Genomic DNA, 17,907 nt, shown 5'->3' with positions numbered 1-17,907 from the left:
TGGTTCACTCTGGCAAAACAGTAGGTAATTATTCACTGTCAGCATATAAACATTGTGGCTTCTTCGAAAGTTCTCATATGCCAAATCTGTTAGCAAGTATTTGCCATTTGTTCCATCGATTAAGTCAAACTCTCTCACACCTGGTGACCTCGTTCTCAATCACGTATTTTTACCTACTTCAACAATTTATCTATTATATGTGAACCATGTGGAATGGAACAAAATATTGTACTATTTCCATGTTTTGCTATTTTGATTGGGGTTTATATTTCTGTTTTGGGTTTAGTGATCAATGGTTTTGGATTTAGTATGGATGATTTGAGTTCACTCTGGCAAAGCAATAGGTAATTCACTGTCAACATATAAACATTGTGCCTTCTTGTCATATGTCAAATCTATTAGCAAGTCTTTGTCATTTATTCCATCGATTAAGTCGTATTCTGTCACACCTGGTGACCTTGTTACCAGTCACTTACTTTCACCTACTTCAACAGTTTATCTATTCTATGTGAACCATGTGGAATGGAACAAAATATTGTACTATTTCCATGTTTTGCTATTTGGATTGAGATTTATATTTCTGTTTTGGGTTTAGTGATCAATGCTTTTGGGTTTAGTATTAGATGGTTTGGGTTCACTTTGACAAAGAAGTAAATAATTCAGTGTAAGTATATAAACATTACAAAATTTGAACAGTTTCCTTCATCATGTTTTATTATACATGTGTATTCTATATTATTTTGGGTATATAGAATAGTAAGTATATATCACTCACTTTGTAACATGTGATTCTCATAACGCCACATAACCAACGACATCACAGACTTTATAGTAACTGGTAACCTATTAGGGAAAGGGGTAGAACCGGATGAATTGTGTGTTAAATACCTGACATTACATTATGTCAAAATCAATGCTAGTTACCTAACTTATACACGATATATGACTAGTTCACAAATTAACCTGTAGTTTAATGCTTTTCTTTTGACCTATGTTACATGGAAACGAAAGCGGGTATGTGGAAGCGGAAGCGTATGGAAGCGCAGAAGCAAGATTTTTAAAAATATTAGGAAGCGGGTACGTGTTGGAACCATATCTATATATATATATATATATATATACATATATATATAAGATTTTTTAAAAAATAAAATTATATGATTTAAAATTTAAATAAAGAATTTGTTCATTTATAACAATTTTGAAATGATTTCATATTAAAACTGTGAAAATACACATAAATTAAATTTAAATTAAATTTTAAATAAAGTATTATATTAATTATTTTTAATACTTTATAATTAATTGAAATAATATATTTGAATATATGATTTATCTTTAATAAAAATCTCAATGCATAAAGATAATTTATAGTATTAATTTTAATATTTGTATATTTCTATTCTCTATATTGAATACTATTAAAATTTGTATTTTATATAAAATAAAAACTATAGTTTTATATTTTATTGATATATAAAAATAAAAACTATAATTTTATATTTTTATTGATATAAGACATTGTGTTTTTTTAAAGAATGGAAATTGTGTTTTTTTTTTAAGAATGGAAGCGTGATTCCAAAACGGAATCATAAGCTTCCAACATGTTTTTAAAGAGAATATTTTAGAAGCGTTTTGGAAGCGAGATTCCCTAAGCTTCCACAAGGTTCCGACTCCGATTCCGGTTCCGAAGCGGAAAGCGGACATCCGATGATGCTTCCGTGCAACGTAGCTTTTGACACAATAGATTGCTTCTGTAAAGGTAGGTTAAAATATAGAATTTAAGAAAAAAATTTGTTAGTTGTGATTCGAAATAATTGAAAAGAGAATATACGGTTTTGAATTATGAACTAAACATTCCTTTTTATTTAAATTATCATAAAACCCAGAATATTTGTTTTTACTTTAAACGTGATTTGCAAGATTTTGTTTGTTAATGATTTACTTTATTTGTTATGATGACTGCGTTGAATTAGAGGAGAATTGGAATGTTATTGAGTTTAGGAATAATCAAATTTATTAGTTTTAAAGAATAGCTATACGTGATTTGCAAGTTTTGAATTAAGATATCTTGTTCAATCGTACTTTTTTATAGTTTTATTTATGATGATTGCGTGGAAGTAGGAAACATTTTGGGAATACTGACTATAATATCCCTATATATTAAAAGAGAAGCATTACAACATATTTTTGTAGCTACATGTCATCACCACAATCATTCTTAGAATCTTTAGAAAAATATGTTGGTCCATATAAATATATAATAAGATTTTTATTTGACTAACCATAAAATAATCATAAATGTTCTTCATTGTTTCCTTAAATAAAGATCACAGAATTACTTAATGTAGCTAAAATATATATGACAATTAATGATTTTGAATAATAAAGATTTAATAAAAATCAGTCTATTCTCTATCATTTTTAATTCATTTTAAAATAAATTAAACAACCACATTAACTATATAATAAAAAATTTAGATTTTTTCGTATATGTTATATTTTGAATTTTAAAAAACGAATATAAATGACTAAAGTTGTTAAAAATCTCACATTAAATTTTTGTGATCCATGATTTAAAATTTATGTTATAACAAGATACAAATGATTACAAAATTACATAAGTAGGAAGTCTCATTTAATAAATATTATATATATATGTATATTAATATTTTTTTAAAATAAATTATATACCATATAAAATACATAAGTATTTTAATTTCGAAATTGCTTTGAAATTTTTTGATAAACATTTTGAACAATTATTGACAACTTAATATTTAGATTTTAAACTTTGCATTGAATGTTTTTAAAATTATAAATTACTAAAACTATTAAACATCCCACAAATTTTTTATTGTTATCATTGATTTAAAAACTTTGTTATAAAGAAAAAATAATATGAGTATAAAATATTTTTTAAGAGATGTCAATATTAAAAATGTACTATATATCTATGTTAATATCATTTAAATTTAATTTGATAACATATAAAATAGAAAAAGTGTTTGTGTGGATTAATAAAATTTATTTAAGTACTTGTACCAATTTAATTATATACGTAATAATTACTAATTTTTTAATTATTCAATATATATTTATTATTTCATAATATGTAAAAAATATATAATACTTAAAAATAATTTTTATATAATATTCATTTCGCGCAATATATATTTATATAATTTCAATATATATTTTTTATATAATTTTTAATTATTCAATATATATTTATTATTTCAATAATCTAGTATTTTGGTATTCTCCAACATAAATACGTTTAAAAAAATGTATAATAACATTTTATACATGTTACAAACCATTGGATTGATAATAATATATACGCTGTTACAAACCATACGATTGATCATAAAAATATCCGAGTAAACACAAAAATACATACATGAAATTAATGGTTTAGATGAGTAAAAGTTCATTGATAGCACAACAATGTCTATTACACAATTTCTTTAGCATGGTATATTTTGGAACGAATTATGTGGTTAAGTATTTAAACATTTTGTTTTGATTATGCAGACCAAGATAAACGAAGGCATGGTGAGAAGAATGACATTAACTTTGGTTTATTCGGTTTAGGTACATGTAAATGTAATTTTAAGTGACGTCAATTTTTTAAGCTGGTTTATGAATTAAATGAAACACCAGTGGTATTTTATTTTAATTATTAGAGAAAAATCAGGGTTAAATACTAATTGTATTTCTATTTTAATAGATTAGAAGATGTAATACAAAATGTAATCCTCAGAAGATGTTTTGTTATCTAACACCATTAGAATATTAATGGGTAGGGAAAATAAAGCCCACTGAATAATTCATATCTAGCCCAAATGAAAAAGGTCGTACACAAAAGAGGACAAAAACAAAAATTAAAAAAGTCAGAGCTAAGTCTCAAAAGGGGGCTGTAGAGAACAGAACCGGAGAAGGAACTGTCTCGTCTCAGATTGAGACGAAGCAAGTAAGAGTGGATAATTTGGATGATCTTATCCCCACCCACAATCGCTTCTTCCGAAAACCAAAACCTGTGAAGACACAAACCCCAGAGCCCAGATTCTACACAAGAGACACCGTATCCAACATCCTCAAGTACTCCACCTGGGAATCCGCTCTATCCCAGCTCCCAAATCTCCCAATCAAATGGGACTCTCACCGCGTCTTGAAATCCCACCCTCCCATGCAGAAAGCTTGGCTCTTTTTCAACTGGGCCTCCGAGATCAAAGGCTTCAAGCCCGACCATTTCACTTACACCACCATGCTCGACATCTTCGGCGAAGCGGTGAGGCTATGGAAGGAGATGAGGGATATTGGGTGCGAACCTACGGTTGTGTGGCTTACATGAAGATGCTTTTCGATGATGGGAGGGTGGATGAAGCGACGGAGGTGTATAAGGAGATGTTACGGTCGAGAGTCTCTCCGAACTGTCACACTTATACGGTGTTGATGGAGTTTCTTGTAGGCACTGGTGAGTTTTAATCTATGCACACCAAGTGTTTGTCAATATTCCTAAGTGATTTTTTTTAGTTAGTATTAGTATATAGTTTACAGTTATCTATTTAATTTATATGAATGTTGTATTTTATTATATGTGCATTTATTTTTTGGGGGTATGTAGCTGTGAAGATGATATCTTGGTTTCTTTATTTGATTTTCAGGAAAATGTGGTGAAGCCTTAGACATCTTCTTTAAAATGCAAGAGATTGGTGTGCAGCCAGATAAAGCAGCTTGCAATATTCTGATTGGGAGAGCTTGTAAATCCGGAGAAACGTCTTTCATGGCTCGGATTCTTGTATACATGAAAGAAAACGGGATTCTTCTTCGTTACCCTGTATTTCTCGAGGCTTTAGAGACTCTGAAAGCTACCGGTGAAAGTGACGATTTGTTAAGGGAAGTCAACTCGCATATTACTGCTGAATCTTTGTGCTCCAACGACATTGTTGAAGCCGAAGTTGATGGCAACGAAAAGTTCAGATGATAGTAGAATTATCTGCTCCCTTCTCTTGATAAAGCAGAGTCTTGTTGCAGTTGATCATCTACTTAACCAGATGAAAGATAGAAACGTAAAGTTGGATTCTTCTGTTGTTTCAGCAATCGTTGAAACAAACTGTGACCGTTGTAGAACCGAGGGGGCTTCGTTGGCCCTTGATTACAGCTCGGAAATGGGGATTCATCTCGAGAAGTCAGCGTATCTTGCGTTGGTTGGTTACTTTCTGAGAGAAAACGAGCTAGGTAAACTTATCGAAGCAGTAAAGGAGATGGTGAAAGCCCATCACTCACTTGGTATGTACCAAGGAGCAACGTTGATCCACAGGCTTGGGTTTGGCAGAAGACCTCGCTTAGCTGCAGATGTTTTCGACTTGCTTCCTGATGATCAAAAGGGGGTAGCTGCTTACACTGCGCTGATGGATGTTTATATCTCAGCAGGGAGTCCAGAGAAAGCAATGAAGATATTTGAAGAGATGAGAGAACGTGAGATCGTGCCTTCGCTGGGGACGTACAATGTTCTGTTGTCTGGTCTTGAGAAAACCAGTGACTTCCAAAGAGAAGCAGCGTCGTTGAAAAAGGAGAAGAAGAGTCTTGTTGCTAATGGCCGTTTCAGGGAAAATGTTGATGTTTTAAGAGAAAGTCTGTGATCTTCTGTTTGCTAGAAATCTGTAATCTAGAAATCTGTGATCTTCTGTTTGCTAGACATGTTTAAACGAAGCCCTTTAGCCACAAGTGTAGGTTCTCCTCAGGTTCGTGCAGTTTCTCAAAGCATAACCACAAGTGTGCTCTCTATGCTAATGACCCGAGTTAGTTTAGTTGAGGTTGAGTTACTAGGGATCGTTTGATCAGTAGACGACTATTATGAATCCCAGAAGTTCATTTGTTGTAAGCTTCCAACTAGTGAGATTCACTAAATTTAATGTAACCATTAAAGGTTTGTTGATATTTTGACCTCTCTCTGTAGTTTCTTCGAATTTCTCTATATTGCGGAAGCAAATATTATTTCTGCATATATGAATGTGAAACCATAAACTTGTGCAGAGAATCTTTCATATTTGTTCATGACTCACATTATTAGAATAATAAACTCAGGTTAATGAAAATCAATCACAAGGCTAATTGGAAAAGGATCCGAGAGATCTTTGAAAAAGGAAAAAGAAAACAAACGGGATTATAATTAAATAAAGTGGTAAGTAAAATCCTTAAGCTGCAAGGATTAGGTTCCGTAAAAAGTGTTATAAAAAGAGAGTTAGGGGACTCTTGTTTTTTCTTACTCACATATTCATCAACGTAACGTGCTCCGATAATTCTATTAATAATGGCGACAACAACAAGAATGTTCTGCTTCGTGCTCGTGATGGTTCTAATGGGATGTTGTTGCTCGGCAAAAATCTACAAAGTGGGAGACTCGAAGGGATGGACGACAGCGAAGCACGGTAGCTATTATGAATGGGCTAAGCGTAAGGAATTCCAAGTGGGGATTCTCTGATGTTCGAATACGATGGCAACGTCAACGACGTCACTCAAGTTTCCAGTCGTTTGGAATACCAATTCTGCAACTCCCTTTCTCCTAAAGCTGTCTACAACACAGGGCACGATGTCGTGACTCTCACGGAACCAGGTTATCACTTCTTCATCACCTCAAATCGTTCTCAATGCGTAGCCGGACATAAACTCGTCGTTTTTGTCGTCCATGACCATCCGATGATTCCTCCACCACCACCACCTAGAAAGATCCTTCCTCTCGGAAAAGACTACAAGGTCGGTGACTCCAACGAATGGAGGGTTCCTGAAGAGAGTGACTTCTATTCCAAGTGGAGTGAGGAGAAACAGTTTCATGTGGGAGACAATCTTCTTTTCTACTACAACGACCAAGTGGATGACCTCCTAGAAATCAACAGTGATCTTGAGTTCAAATCTTGCGACACTACTTCTCCTGTTGCCGTGCACAATGCTGGACAAGATCTCATAAGGCTAACGAAACCAGGAATCCGCTATTTTATTACTTCAAAGATTGGTCACTGTGAGGCTGGGCTTAAGCTTCGAGTTGTGGTGCGACCACTATCCAAAAGTGTTCCGAAGAAGATGCAGTTGTCACCTTTCGACCGTCTCATCAAGTGGCTACATGATTCCTTCACTAAGATTTCGTTTTTTTTTTGTTTTTGTTTTGTTTGAGCTGAGCTTCTTAGTGTTTTTCTTTCTCACTCATTTTTGTTCTGTAGTTTATTTTCCAAAAAGTGTGTGTTTCTATTTTAAATATTAGTGTTTTCCTTATCAGACGAGTCAAGATGATCCATACTACAAAAAGACCGAGACTTTGAGTGACATAATCCGATATCTGCCATATCAGATTCTCCATCTTACCATCACCATCTTAGCATCATCGCCATTGTTGTCATTTTCATGCTCGTAATTCACAAGTTTGTTCTTTTGGACATGTCTGAACTTGATAACAAAGTTTTGAATACGAACATCAAACAAACTGGCGCAAAGCACGGGTACCCTATAGTGATTTAAAAGGAAGACATTACACAAAGCACACACCTAATAAACACAAAAACTCACCTCATCGAACGACACTAATCTCTAGAGCTCCAATAGACCCATCTTTACTCCTCAGCTCTCGATAAAGAGCACATAAAGATTCCTCCATTACACAATAACATTCCACCAATACTTTGTTATCAAGTTCACATTGTTGTCATTTTCATGCTCGTAATTCACAAGTTCGATCGAAGAAATCGGTGGGGCAAATGTAAGGATTGCGCTCTGCATCTGTTCCAGAATCTGATTTAATGGAGCCTGGCTCTGTATTTTTGAGCTCTGGCTGTGGAGGAATTGGCAAGACGTCGGAGAATGTGAGGTTACGATCAGGCCCGGCTCTTGACCATGGCGATAGGGGCGGTTGCCCCGGGTCCATGGGTCCAGAAAAATTTTTACTGCTATTTTATTAACTAGGATAAGACCTGCGCAAGGCGCAGGGTAAGTTTATTTGTATATATTATCGATAATTTATATATTTGATCATTTTATTTATACATATACAATATTTTTTGTTGTTATTATATAATTTATTATCGAATCAATTTTTATTAAAAATTATGGAACAAAACTATAATTAATTTATCATGGGTTGATCAGATTGGACATTAAACAAATTATAACATAAAAACCTTATTTTTTTCATCGAACACATTCTTGAAAAAAAATGAACAGTATTGTTTTCACAGTTGAATTATTTTGACTTTTATCTTCCATATGGTTTTGAAAGCTTTCATATCAACCATCGAATTGATACATGTCATTTTTATGTTTTTAATCGTATACTTAAGAAAAACTTACATTTTTATAATTTAAAGTTGTTTTAAAAAATTCAAAATATAACATATAAGAAAAAGTCTAACATATAAGAAAAATATAACATATAAGGTGTCATCATTTTTCGTATTTTAAAAGTTGTTTAAAAAATATATATATAACATATAAGGTTTCTTCATTTTTGTAATTTAAAGTCATTTTAAAAAATCAAAAATATAACATATAAGAAAAAATCTGTTTTTTTTATTATATGGTTAATGTGATTGTTTTTTAATAATATAAAATAAAACAAAAGTGAAGAAGGATGCAAAAATTGTTATCAAATCTTTATTATTCATAATCATTAATTGTCATATATATGTAAATAATATTAGGTAATTTCGTAGCTTTTATTTAAGGAAAGAATACACACTTCTTATATTTTAGGTTAGTATAATGTTCTCTAGTGGACATTAAACAAATTATGACATAAAAACCTTATTTTTTCCATCGAACATATTCTTGAAAAAAATGAACAGTATTGTTTCCACAGTTGAACTATTTTGACTTTTATCTTCCATATGGTTTTGAAAGCTTTCAGACCAACCATCGAATTGATACATGTCATTTTAATGTTTTTAATCGTATACTTTAGGAAAACTTACATTTTTGTAATTTAAAATCATTTTAAAAAATTCAAAATATAACATATAAAAAAAATATAACATATAAGGTGTCCTCATTTTTGTACTTTAAAGCCGTTTAAAAAAAATATATAACATATAAAGTTTTCTCATTTTTGTAATTTAAAATCATTTTAAAAAATTCAAAATATAACATATAAGAGAAAATCTATTTATTTTTATTATATGGTTACTGTGATTGTTTAATTTTTTAAATAATATAAAATTAAACAAAAAAGAAGAAAGATGCAAAATTGTTATCAAATATTTATTAATCATAATCATTTATTGCCTTATATGTGTAAATCATATTAGGTAATTCCGTAGCTTTTATTTAAGAAAAGAATATATACTTTTTATATTTTAGGTTAATATAATGTTCTATAGTGTTATATACTTATGGAAAAATGGGACAACTTTAGATTAAACTATAGTTTATATTAGGTGCTCTAGAATTCTTAGAAAATAGATTTAGAAGGCATTTAGATGTGCCACATAAGCAAGGGGTCTTTTTTAATTAATACAAAATTGAGGTTACATGTTTTCAAATGCTTCTCAATTAATATATAGGGGATTTTAAAGGTTCATTTCAAATTGTTAAATGATTAAATATTTAATAAAATTAAAATAAAAAGTCTATAATTAACTGCAAATAATTTGTATATAGCAAAAAGGCCCGAAAAATTATGTATCTGTTTATTTCACTATTACATAATTTTTCCGATAAATTTTTTTTTGTTGGTTTAAATTGAGGAACTACAACACAAAAAAATGTTATAAAAAAGCCTATATTTAATAATTTGCCTAAGATTTTTAAAATTTTTAAGACGACACTGGTTACGATGGCTGTTGTTTGTGGTCAACGATGCCACACCACAACAACTGCCATCGCAACCCAACAAGCACCATCTCCACCGACTCTCACATCTCTCCTCTCAGTCACCATATCTTCATCTTTAACCAACTCCAGCTACTCCTTTTCCTCCTCACCTTTCCTTTGGTCACTTTTTTCTTAGATTTGTCAGTCTGTCACCTTCGATTGTTAAATAGAGTTAAATAAAGATTATAATTAAAATGTAATATTAATAATTAAAAAAAATAAAGAAATTTTTTACTTAAAAATATAACTGTTAGAATACTAAATCACTAAATCATTCCTTTTTGCTAATTTTGGTATAAACTTAAAAGTAAAAAACCAGTTAGGCCCTGTTCGTTTGTACATCTGGAAAATGCATCCAGATGGTCCATCTAGATGTATCATCCAGATGCTCCATCTGGATGTTGTTCGTTTCTTCATTTCGTTCATGCATCCAGATGAATCATCTGAATGCAACTATGTTCGTTTGCTTTTCATTTTTTAACTTCCATCTGCATCCAGGTAGACTTGTTAATAAAATGACTAAAATATAACTTTTTACGTTTCAACGGAAAAATAGCATTTTTACGGTTTTGGCTGAAAATATTTCTGCGGTTTTTGGGGAAATATGTGTGTTTTCGCGAAAAAGTGCATTTTTATGGTTTTGGCGGAAAAATATGTTTTATGGGTTTGGCAGAAAAATACGTTTTTGCGGTTTGGACGGAAAAAGTGTGTTTTGAAGTTTTGGTGCAAAAAGTGTTTTTGATGGGAAAAGTTTTTTTTTCACGATTTTGGCGGGAAAAATTATTTTTGCGGTTTTGGCGGGAAAATATATTTTTCCAGTTTTGGCGGGAAAATACATTTTTCCGGTTTTGACGGGAAATACATTTTTCCGGTTTTGGCGGGAAAATACATTTTTCCAGTTTTGGCGGGAAAATGCGCTTTTCCGGTTTTGGGGGAAAAATACATTTTCCAGTTTTGGCGGGAAAATATGTTTTCCGGTTTTGGCGGGAAAATAAGTTTTTTTTTGGGTTTGGCGGGAAAATACATTTTTCCGGTTTTGGCGGGAAAATACATTTTCCGGTTTTGGCGGGAAAATACATTTTTCCGGTTTTGGCGGGAAAATAAATTTTTCCGGTTTTGGCGGGAAAATACATTTTTCCGGTTTTGGCGGGAAAATACATTTTTCCGGTTTTGGCGGGAAAATACATTTTTCCGGTTTTGGCGGGAAAATACATTTTTCCGGTTTTGGCGGGAAAATGTGTTTTCCGGTTTTGGTGGAAAAATTCAGTTTTCTGGTTTTGGCAGAAAAAATCCGTTTTCCTGTTTTGGCGGGAAAATTCTGTTTTCCGGTTTTGGCGGGAAAATTGTGTTTTTTTTTTGTTTTGGCGAGAAAATTGTGTTTTTTTTGGTTTTGGCGGAAAATTTGTGTTTTTCGGTTTTGGCGGAAAAATTGTGTTTTTCAATTTTGGCGGAAAAATGCGTTTTTCCGGTTTTGGTGGGAAAATTCTGTTTTCTGGTTTTGGTGGGAAAATTCCATTTTTCAGTTTTGGCAGGAAAATTCCATTTTTCGGTTTTGGCGAGAAAATTGTGTTTTTCGGTTTTGGCGAAAAAATGCGTTGTTTCCGGTTTTGGTAGGAATATGCGTTTTTGGGTTTTGGTCGAAAAATGTGGTTTTACTGGTTTAGCCGAAAAAATGTGTTTTAATGAAACATGTGTGTTTTATGTTTTTTGCGGAAAAATGCATCTTGCGGTTTTGGCGGAAAAGTGTGTTTTTCCGTTTTTGCGAGAAAATGTATTTTTTTTTGTTATAGTGGAAAAAAGTATATGCAAAAAAATTGAATTTACGGTTTGAAAATAATATTTTGATTTTAAAAGGTCATTTTTGTCATTTGTCATTTTGGACTGAACTAAATGCATCTGCATCCAGATGCACCTTCAAGACTCACCTTCATTTGGGTGAGAATTTGAGATGAGTTTTTAAAAATTCAGCTGGATGATCCATCTGGATGTAACATTATAATGCACTAAACGAACATCAATTTGCATCTTCACCAAGATGGATCACCTGGGTGAGCAAACGAACAGGGCCTTACTTGCATAATAGGGAAAACTATAAAGTCAATGTTGAAGAAAAAAGAAAAAATTGCCAAAACGGAATAGAAAAACAAGTACATTGTCCCTTTGCCATAAATCTCTTTTTGGTCAGATTTGGACTTAGGTACCCCTGATGAACTTTGAAAAATCATATCAATTATTTTAAGAATCCTAAAAATATGGAAAAATATACAAAATGTATATAAACAAGAGACAAACATATGAAAAATACTTTGGTTGACTAAATAATTGTGGACCACAATTTCATATTTTGGTCTATCGATGGCAGAAAACATAATCTAGTGTCTACGAGGATGTAGATTGCATATTCGGTTAACTACATAAATATTTGCAAACACCAGAACTTTAAATCGACCATTTGTTATAATTCTAGCATGATAGAATTGAACGACTACTCTTTCTTTTATTTCTGAACTACGGTAGACATGGTAGAAGTAAACGACTACCATAACTTTTATTTCTGAACTACGGTAGATTTGATTAACTATTATTTCCTGATATAACTACAGAGGCCAAATGACAAAATCTGCCATGTTTCACGAGTCTGCCATAATATTATTCCATAATCTACCACATTCCTTTATTCTTCGGACAACGTAATGTACGTTCTACGAATTTCGAATTGTATAGTTTCCTTAAATATCTCCATAATTTGGTAAGAGAATATCTTCTAAATCTATTTTCCTTAAATTTCGTGTATTCCAAGTAAATTTTTTTAAAAAAAAATCGTGGTCTTCTTCTTGGTGAGAGGATTTTGATATTTTTCATCCAAAAATTTTGAATTTCTTGTTGAAGAAGATGCATATCTATGCTTCTTGTGGGTTGTGGAAATTTGATCCCCTTAAAGGATGGGGATTTGCGGTTGATACGAACAAACGAGGTAGAGTATTGTACATGGAATTGACAAGTTCCTTTGAAGACCTAAGGCGTATGGTTTTAGAAGATTTTGGAATTGACCAAAACCTTGTCGAGCTTGAGTTAAGCTACTTACCTATGGAGTTAATCGGTTCAATAGACTGTCCCCCAGTTATCATTGAGAGTGATCGGCAAGTCAAAAATTTTCTTACTTATGTACGTGGAAAAACTTCTACAAGGTTGTGTGTGTCTACTTCACCTATCAGTGGAAACAACAGCAACATTGGGGTTGATAATGAGAAATCTAGCTCGCCTATCAGAGAACAAGGTGGACCTTCCTCGTTTCCACCTCGAGCTGACAGTGTTCGTTCATCTGAATCAAGCAAGGATGTTGAAGATAATTCCAACTCGCCATTAAAGCAAAAGAAGACGATAATGAAAAAAGTGTTCGGTTTTCTTTGGTGGATGTTGTGAAGAGGGGTGAAACGTTTCAAAACAAAACCATGTTGAAAGCAACTATGGAAATGTCGGCAATGACGCATAATTTCGATTACAAAGTTGTGAAATCTGACAGAAACCTTTGGTACATCCGATGCAAATACAACCCTTGCAAATGGAGTGTTCGAGCTGAGGGGTTATCAGGTTCCACATATTTCATCATCAAAAAATATGTGGCGGATCATACATGCGCTGCGTCGAGTATGAATAATGGTGGTCGGACAGCTTCTGCAAAGACAATTGGCAGTCTAATAATGCATAGGTATGATGGTGTGAAAGAAGGTCCCAAAACAAATGATGTCATACAGATTATGAGGATGGAACATGGATGTGAGATATCTAAGTCCTTAGCATGGGATGCTCGGGAGTTTGCAATTAGCATGGTTAGAGGTATTCCAAGAAGAGTTTTGGAAAAATTCCAAAGTACTTGCACATGCTGAGAGAAGCTAATCCAGGAACGCATACGTTTTATGAAACCGATGTTGATGGTAGATTCAGATTTCTCTTCGTTTCGTTTGGCCAATCAGTACGAGGTTTTCAGACAGCCATGCGACAAGTTCTTGTGGTAGATGGGACATTTTTGAAGAGCAAATACAAAGGGGTCTTACTTGCTGCGACCGCTTTAGATGGAAACTCTAACTTGTATCCTGTTGCGTTTGCGGTTGTGGACTCAGAAAATGATCGTTCATGGGATTGGTTTATGAGACAGCTAAAGGTTGTTATTGCGGACGAGCATTCTCTAGCTTTTGTGTCAGACAGAAATGCCTCACTTTGTAAGGCAATAGAGAATGTGTATCCTCTTTCTCATCATGGAATTTGCATCCACCATTTGTTGAATAATGTGGTCACACATTACAGAGGAAAGGGACTGGCTGGATTGATTGCAAAAGCTTCTAAAGCTTATAGAGTCATTGATTTTCAGAAGCGATTCCAAGCTGTCTGCAATATTAGTCCAGCTATTGGAAAATATTTAACAGATGCAGATGTTACAAAGTGGGCTCGCTGTCAGTTTCCAGGATTCAGGTATGACATCAGAACGACTAACCCAGCTGAATCAATAAACTCTGCTTTGCGCACACCAAGAGAGTATCCAGTCATTCCTTTGTTGGATAGCATCAGAGAAATGCTGACCCGTTGGTTCTTCGAACGGCGCACACGAAGCAGGAAGCACACAAAACCATTAACTATTGCCATCGAGAAAAAGATAGACAGGCGGATTAATAAGGGTAAAACGTTTCTGGTTCAGCCAGTTGATGAGTACCGTTTTTTGGTTCGCGGAGATACAATCGACTGCCTGGTTGATTTGGATAGAAGAACCTGCTCATGTGGGAAATACGACCTACTGAAAATCCCATGTAGACACGCAATCAAGGCTGGTTTAACAGTTGGTCGAGCCCCATCCTCACTAACGGATGAAATGTACACGACTTCCACTTGGAGAACAGCTTATGAAGAAACTATCAATCCAATAGGTGTTCCGGAGGATAGTTGGGTTGTTCCAGATGATGTCTGGAATGCTAATGTGGAACCTCCTGAATCAAGAAGAGGAGCAGGAAGGAGAAGAAAGCGCAGATACGAGACGGTCGAAGACAAACTTCGTTCATCGCAAGGAGCTGAAGAAAAGAAGAGGCGCAGATGCAGTCGATGTGGCGAAGAGAATCATAACAGAGCTACATGCGACAGAGTGATTTAGCCAGTTCGTTGTTTTGGATTTTTCTTGCTTTTGATTAGCTTGTTTTTCATTATGGTGTTGGTTACTTGATTTACTCGTTTTGCTTGGTTTTGGATTTTTTTGTTCTTGGTTATGGATATTAGACATCGTGTTATCTCTCTTGTATTTTTACTAGCTTCGTGAACAACATGAAGGAGAAGAAAATTGTGAACTGAAGCTACTAGCTTTGAAACAACATGAAGGAGAAGAAAAGTATTAGATTGTGAACTGAAGCTGATAATAGTCAGCAACCGAGAGTCAACAAGAAGCCATCAAGTGTATTATAGGCGATCATAATGAAAACAATAATGCAATCTTAAGCTATTTTGAACCCATCAAACTCAAACGACAAGCAACCAATCACTGAAACTTGCTCAGACAGTAAGAGAAGTCCATATTCCCACGATTGCTCCCACAACAACCATAGCAACCGTCGTAATCTTTAGCTTCTGTTTCATATCCTGTGCAACTCTAGCAATCTCCAAGTTCACCTTCTCTTTGAACTTTTCTGACATCTCAGCTTCAACTCTAACAATTTCGGACTTCACTTTTTCCATAACCCTTTCTTCAAACTTTGTAATCTCTTGAGCAACTCTCTCATGTTTCGCATCTACCATCCGTATCTCGTCAATCAAAGCTTCATCAATCCATTTAAATAGATGATTCTCAGTTTTTCTCTATAGCAAAAGAAACAAAAATCAGTCAGTATGGTGTTATGTGGAACACGAAATTGAAACATGGACTTACATCTCTTGCGATTTGACATCTGTAGAATCGTCGATACCTATTCTCCGCCGTCGATGAACCAAAAGTGGTTATACCCTCGCCACACCAACATCTTGTGGGCACACCATGATTAGAGATGCGAGGAAAACGAGCAGAAGAAGTCGTCGAACTGGTCATTGTTAATTCGTTTCGAGGCTCACAGGAATCGCAGACAAAGAACCCTAATCCCCTTTTCTCTCAAATTTATTTTCTTAGGTTTTTATAACTCCAACTTAAAATCGTCTTTTGAATATACTTAATTTTTATTTTTTTTTTTAAAAAATTATTTTTCTTTATTTATGTGATTTAGGGTATTGTATTTGAAACCTATCTATACTAAAGTTTTTGATATAACTTCAAACTAATTTAGGGTGTAGGGTATGAATCATAGTTAATGTAGGATTTAGGGTATGAATCATAGCTAATAAATGGTTTAGTGTATGAATCATAGCTAATAAACGGTTTAGGGTATGAATTAAAGTTACTTTAGGTTCTAGAGTATGAATCGGAGCTGATTTAGGGTTTACGGTATTTTAGGGTTTAGAGTATATAATGACACCCTATGTGATTTATTTCCTTAAAGTAATTCATAAAACAGTAAAATAGTAGAAAAACCAATAATTCCATAACAATAAGAGTAATGTAAAAATCAATTAACCATGTCTTAAACCCAAAGAAGAAACAAACTTGAAATCTAAGAGGATCAAGCTAAAAATCATGAAGTCAACCGAGGTCAACAGGTTTCACCGGAGCACGTTTTGGAGGCTTAAATGTAGACATCCGAGATTACAAGACCGCATCATTTGCTGCTTCCCAAATATCAAAAGCTATCTTGTGTCGGGCTTCTTTGATGTTCTCGTCGTTCACCAATGAGAAATCTAATCCAAGTAGATGGCACTCTATGAACTTCAATGAATAAGCACCACAATCATTACCACTCATGTTTAGGCCGCGCATGGGGACATATGAAACAGTATACTGTTTCACATTGAAATCTTTCTTCCTCTCTGGCGACTGGACTGCCTTGACGATTCGTGGAATGAGGACGGCAAAAGCTTCGATGACCCTGTTGTTCTTCTTACCCCCACAATCGAAGACATCAATTGTCCGGTTCACAAGATTGACGCAAATAGAGATCCAGTGGATTTGGTTAACACATATAGGGATGTAGAGACGATCGACATCAACGCTCCATACTGAACCTGTGCTTCCATGATATGGAAGCTCGCCTCTTCCATACTCGAGAAAATTGTCGTCGATTTTGTACCCTCTCCTGTTTCCATCAAACTTCCCATAGGCCGTGATAATCTGATTACTGAACATACAGTTCAAAAATGCGACTCGGTCTGGACTCCACCGACGCAATGTGGTTTTTTCCCGAAACAAATACATCATGGCGTCCATGTCCTGAAAAAGACAATACAATTTTGTTTAGGAATGAGAACCAACAACAAAAAGCAATCTGCAAAATATTTCAGAGCTAAACTCACAAAGTTCTTCAACCAAATATTAGGCCCAATAATCCGCGAGGCTAACTCTGCATCAAATGTAGATGGCCCAATCTGAAGTACTCTGTAAAAAGAAAGCATTGCTGTGATGTTAGTGAAGAGGTAGATTTGAGGAAAAATAAATAAAACAATTCAAATAACTTACGTGGGATTCAATGTCCATTCAGTTAGTTTGGCCCATTTCTCTTCTGGAAGGAAAACTAATTCGTAGTCTTTCGCTTTGCAACGAACTTCTATATCATCACTATCAATCAAGAATGGTGTTTTGAAGATCTGTGGCCGAAAAGAAGTCATTGGCGTAGTGAAATCAGAAGGTCCTTCGGACTGCTTGTCTTGAGATGGATCAAAACCGTCAACATTTGACTCTTGTGTAAGGTTACCCATTGTCTTCTGTAAGTACTCTTGGGTCCCTATATTCACATCTAAGGTGCTAAATAAGCTGCCAAACACATCAGACAAATCTGCATCCTGGTTATGAAACACAAAACATGACATTAATATTTTTTAAAGAAAGATTCCATCCTTATAATGATATCACACAAATGATCGAAAACATCATCCTTACATAATTATTACACACAGCAAAGACAACATCATCCTTAAAATAATATTACA

The 17,907-nt window shown here is 33.9% G+C and overlaps 4 protein-coding genes and 1 pseudogene across 4 annotated transcripts in view; 4 read left to right on the top strand and 1 right to left on the bottom strand.

The window, feature by feature from the left end:
- The window catches only part of LOC103874503, a 524,448-nt gene that overhangs the window by 25,103 nt on the left and 481,438 nt on the right, over positions 1-17,907 (top strand). The window lies entirely within an intron of this gene.
- LOC103874502 (pentatricopeptide repeat-containing protein At2g01390) lies at positions 4,105-5,968 on the top strand. The gene is made up of 3 exons (XM_033273830.1): positions 4,105-4,480; positions 4,671-4,749; positions 4,789-5,968. The coding sequence occupies exon 3, from the start codon at positions 4,968-4,970 to the stop codon at positions 5,646-5,648; it is 681 nt and encodes a 226-aa protein (XP_033129721.1). The 5' UTR covers positions 4,105-4,480; positions 4,671-4,749; positions 4,789-4,967; the 3' UTR covers positions 5,649-5,968.
- On the top strand, positions 6,236-7,283 carry LOC103874827 (annotated as a pseudogene).
- On the top strand, positions 13,344-15,001 carry LOC117126147. The gene is made up of 2 exons (XM_033273567.1): positions 13,344-13,691; positions 13,733-15,001. The coding sequence occupies exons 1-2, from the start codon at positions 13,344-13,346 to the stop codon at positions 14,999-15,001; spliced, it is 1,617 nt and encodes a 538-aa protein (XP_033129458.1).
- LOC117126146 (uncharacterized protein At4g04775-like) lies at positions 15,394-15,922 on the bottom strand. Its single transcript, XM_033273566.1, has 2 exons — positions 15,767-15,922; positions 15,394-15,696 (listed from the first exon to the last, which is right to left on the bottom strand). The coding sequence occupies exons 1-2, from the start codon at positions 15,920-15,922 to the stop codon at positions 15,394-15,396; spliced, it is 459 nt and encodes a 152-aa protein (XP_033129457.1).

This window comes from Brassica rapa, chromosome A06 (genome assembly GCF_000309985.2).
Source record: "Brassica rapa cultivar Chiifu-401-42 chromosome A06, CAAS_Brap_v3.01, whole genome shotgun sequence".
Classification (NCBI taxonomy): Eukaryota; Viridiplantae; Streptophyta; class Magnoliopsida; order Brassicales; family Brassicaceae; genus Brassica; species Brassica rapa.
This window is presented reverse-complemented; position numbering and strand designations above follow the sequence as displayed.

What these genes read in the sequence shown, in the direction of transcription:
- LOC117126146 (XM_033273566.1), bottom strand. Translation starts at nt 15,922, where the DNA reads ATGACCAGTTCGACGACTTCTTCTGCTCGTTTTCCTCGCATCTCTAAT. An exon ending in GATGTCAAATCGCAAGAGAT is followed by an intron (nt 15,697 to 15,766) that starts GTAAGTCCATGT and finishes CTTTTGCTATAG; the next exon opens with AGAAAAACTGAGAATCATCT.
- LOC103874502 (XM_033273830.1), top strand. Translation starts at nt 4,968, where the DNA reads ATGGCAACGAAAAGTTCAGATGATAGTAGAATTATCTGCTCCCTTCTC.
- LOC117126147 (XM_033273567.1), top strand. Translation starts at nt 13,344, where the DNA reads ATGACGCATAATTTCGATTACAAAGTTGTGAAATCTGACAGAAACCTT. An exon ending in GGGAGTTTGCAATTAGCATG is followed by an intron (nt 13,692 to 13,732) that starts GTTAGAGGTATT and finishes AAAATTCCAAAG; the next exon opens with TACTTGCACATGCTGAGAGA.